The 3,975-nt window shown below is 46.9% G+C and overlaps 1 protein-coding gene across 1 annotated transcript; it reads right to left on the reverse strand.

The window, feature by feature from the left end:
• Window positions 1-898: 898 nt before the first annotated feature.
• On the reverse strand, window positions 899-2,368 carry LOC142162949 (uncharacterized). Its single transcript, XM_075220181.1, has 3 exons — window positions 2,016-2,368; window positions 1,462-1,882; window positions 899-1,042 (listed from the first exon to the last, which is right to left on the reverse strand). Exons 1-3 carry the CDS (start codon window positions 2,366-2,368, stop codon window positions 899-901), a joined length of 918 nt encoding a protein of 305 aa, XP_075076282.1.
• Window positions 2,369-3,975: the final 1,607 nt, after the last annotated feature.

Here is a 3,975-nt window from a genome sequence, read left to right on the forward strand (position 1 = left end):
ATAAAGATAATGCTGCCATATTTTCAAGGCAAATACAACTGTCGCAAGCTCCAAATCATGCGTCAGATAATTCTTCTCGTGATTCTTGAGTTGCCTTGAAGCATACGCTATAACCTTCCCATGTTGCATCAACACACACCCCAAACTGACACTAGAGGCATCGCAATAAACCACAAATCCTTCCGTGCCTTCTAGCATGGTCAATATCGGCGTCGAGGTCAATCTCGACTTCAATTCCTGAAAAATTTTCTCACAAACGTCGGACCATTGGAACTTAACTGCTTTCTGCGTCAACTTAGTCAAAGGGGAGGCAAGGGTAGAGAATCCTTCCACAAACCTCCGATAATACCCCACTAAACCCAAGAAGCTACGGATCTCCGTCGGGGTCGTGGGTCTAGGCCAATCCTTTACTACTGCAATCTTCTGGGGATCCACCTGAATCCCTTCACTGGAAACAACATGGCCCAGAAAGGTAACGAACGACAACCAAAATTCACATTTTTAAAATTTAGAATACAACTGGTGCTGATAAAGGGTCTACGGAACTGCCCTGAGGTGATCGGCATGATCCTCCCGGCTCCGCGAATAAACAAGGATGTCATCAATGAAAACAATCACAAAGGAGTCTAGAAATGTCTTGAAGACCCGATTCATAAGATTTATGAAATCTGCTGGGGCGTTGGTTAGCCCAAAAGACATGACCAAGAATTCAAAGTGACCATAGCGAGTTCTGAAAGCGGTCTTAGGAATATCTTGTTCTCTGATCTTCAATTGGTGATACCCGGACCGTAGATCAATTTTGGAAAAGAACCTCGCACCTTGCAATTGGTCGAACAAATCATCTATCCGAGGCAAAGGATATTTATTCTTGATGGTGACCTTGTTAAGCTGCTGATAATCAATACACATCTGGAGCGACCCATCCTTTTTTCTGACAAAAAGAACCGGGGCACCCCACGGTGACACACTTGGCCGTATGAACCCCTTTTCTAATAAATCCTTCAGCTGTTCCTTTAAGTCCCTCAACTTCGCTGGCACCATTCTGTATAGTGGAATAGATATCGGCTGAGTATCTGGCAATACATCAATCCCGAAATCAATCTCCCTATCTGGCGGGATCTCTGGAAGCTCGTTCGGAAACACTTCAAGAAACTCATTCACGACTGGCACGGACTCGGGGACAGACACTTCTGAAGTGGTGTCCTCCACCCAGACAAAATGGTAGATACACCCCTTCCTAATCATCTTCGAAGCCTTAAGGTAGGAAATAAACCTACCTTTCGGCACCATACCTTTTTCCTTCCACTCAATAACCGGCTCATTAGGGAACTCAAGCCTCATGACTCTCATTCGACAGTCAAGTTTAGCAAAGCATGAATAAAGCCAGTCCATTCCCATAATTACATCAAAATCCACCATTTCAAGCTCAATAAGATCGGCCGTGGTAGCACGACCACATACCATGACAACGCAATTCCTATAAACTCGCATGGCTGTAATTGAATTACCAACCAGAGTCGACACAGAGAACGGCTCATGAAGTTGTTCGGGTTCTACCCCAAAACTTGAAGCAATGAATGGGGTGACATAAGACAAAGAGGACCCCAGATAAATAAGAGCATAACAATCAATGGCCTGAACAGACAAGATACCTGTAACAACATCTGGGGAGGCCTCTGCACTCTGGCAAACACTCAAGGAGTAAAACCGGCTGGATACACCTCTACCACGAGCTCCATCCCTAACTACACCGCGCCCTACTAGGGCTGGAGGACGCACGGATGATGTGGCAACTGAAGAACTGGATGACTGAGAAAATCCCCCACCCATGCCCTGACTGGGCGCACGGCAGTCCCGCTGGATATGACCTCTCACCCGACATCTATAACACACCGGAATATCCAAATAACAAGTCTCAGAATGGAACCTCCCACACTTGGGGCATGAAGCCCTCCCTTGCTGCTGTGATCTCCATTCTGGACGACTAGAATGATGGGGACTCCTACTGTCTGAACCTGATCTCAAATGACTGCCCTTCTGATAACTGTGCACAGATGGCGGTGCGCTTGCTGAGGACTGGGCATAAGACTGGGACAGCCCTGATGGCCCTCTCCTCGGAACTAGTCTCCCTGAGTGACCCTGATCGGGCCCTGCTACTACTCTCCCTTTCTGCCTGTATTTTTAACTTCCTAGCCTCTGTGGCCTGAACGAACCCCACAATCTTCCCATAATTCATATCTGAGTGTAAGGCCACTGTAGCAGCCTCATTCACCACCAAAGGACTAAGACCCTGAACGAATCGCCGAACTTGAGCATCCATGGTCGACACTAACTGAGGAGCATACTTGGACAACCTCACAAACTCCATGTGGTACTCTCAAACACTCATACTGCCCTGCTTGAGGACCTCAAACTCTGTGGCACGGGCCGCCATTATCTCGGCAGACAAGAAGTGTTCCATGGATGCATATACAAACTCATCCCCTGTAGCCGGAGGTCTTCCCTCCCCACGGGAATTCTCCCTCATCTCGAACCACGAATACACAGCTCCCCTCAACCTATATGAAGCCAACTCAACCCCTTCATTCTCTGTAGCCTTCATCACTCGAAGGGTCTTATACATTTCATCAAGTAATTCCTATGTATCGGCCTATGGGTCTGTGCCCGTGAACTCTGGAGGGGCCAACCGCAGAAACTGTTTGACTTTGGAGCTGGCGGAATCTCCCTGTCCACTAGGGGGCGCAGGGGCATCATGAGATTTCTGGGCCTGAGCGGCCACTAACTGGGTCAACATATGGATGGCTCCTCTAAGGTCCCCATCAGAAACCCCAGGACCGGAAGCTGGAATTGCACAAGATCAGGAATATCAGCGGGAGGGATGGTAGCAACCTCTGCCGCAGCTGGAATAGGAATACTTGGATATAGAATAGATGGGCCAGGCAGATTCGAGATCGGGGAGTCAATCTTACCCACGGCATCAGGTACATGATTCACAGCCACACTTGGGGTGGCATTGGCCCCGAGGCCGAGTCTAGCTCTCTTCTTAGGTGCCATTACTGAAAATTTGGAACAGAGCACGAGTTAGATGTAAATACTTCCACTTTTCACTTCATCGCACGATATAGAGTAACAAAGAATAAGGTAATTTCCTAAATGCCCATGTAGCCTCCAACTTATAGATGTGGTCGATAACACACCGATAAGGAGGACTCTACTAGACACGGCTCCAAGATATCCTAGGACACTTTAAAACCTTAGGCTCTGATACCAAGTTTGTCACGCCCCGAAAACCGAGCGGCGCAACCGGCGCTCGACCGGGTAGCCCCCAGCCAAGCGGACATGGGTGCCTTTCCTATTCCACGTGATACCCTGCGTTTCCATTACCCATTAACCAAGTGAAATAGCCATTTATAAATTAAAACACATTCTTACGAGATTTACATAACATACATAGTTACTTAGCGTGGTTTACAAGTTATACTGCCCAAAATACATAAGTACATAACCCACGTTTTTTGTCTACGGAGCCTCTAAATACAACTGAAGAATAATACGGAAATGCCGGCAACAAGGCTCCAGCTATACCTTACACAAATACCAAAATAAGACTCTGGGAAGAAAAGCGGCATGAGCCACGTAGGGCCCCGAGAGGAAGGGGCTCACCAATTCAGCTGACGGGAGGTGAAGGAGTGCTACTGTCGGTGGGCTGGAGCACGTGTTATAGAACCACCTACAATCATAACATGAATGTAGCGCCCCCGGCAAAAGGGACGTCAGTACATTTGAATTGTACTAGTATGTATAAACAAACTTTACCCCAAGTAAAATCAAGAAATACACAGATAACAAATAGTAATAGAATCAACAATAAAATGCACATGAAAGGAACAAGCAAAGCCAAACAACTCCACAATCTCTCCTTTTCCCCTTTCAACATTATTTCATCACATCAATGGTTTTACAACTTTCACATAT

This window comes from Nicotiana tabacum, chromosome 1, assembly GCF_000715075.1.
Source record: "Nicotiana tabacum cultivar K326 chromosome 1, ASM71507v2, whole genome shotgun sequence".
In the NCBI taxonomy this organism is placed as follows: Eukaryota; Viridiplantae; Streptophyta; class Magnoliopsida; order Solanales; family Solanaceae; genus Nicotiana; species Nicotiana tabacum.

Bases quoted from the DNA above. Each gene is read 5' to 3' on its own strand.
- LOC142162949 (XM_075220181.1), bottom strand. From the start codon at position 2,368: ATGGAGTTTGTGAGGTTGTCCAAGTATGCTCCTCAGTTAGTGTCGACC. The intron at 1,883-2,015 runs GTTCAGACAGTA...GGTGTGTTATAG, and splicing joins GGGCAGTCATTTGAGATCAG to ATGTCGGGTGAGAGGTCATA. The intron at 1,043-1,461 runs GTATGTGGTCGT...TCCACTATACAG, and splicing joins ATAGGAATTGCGTTGTCATG to AATGGTGCCAGCGAAGTTGA.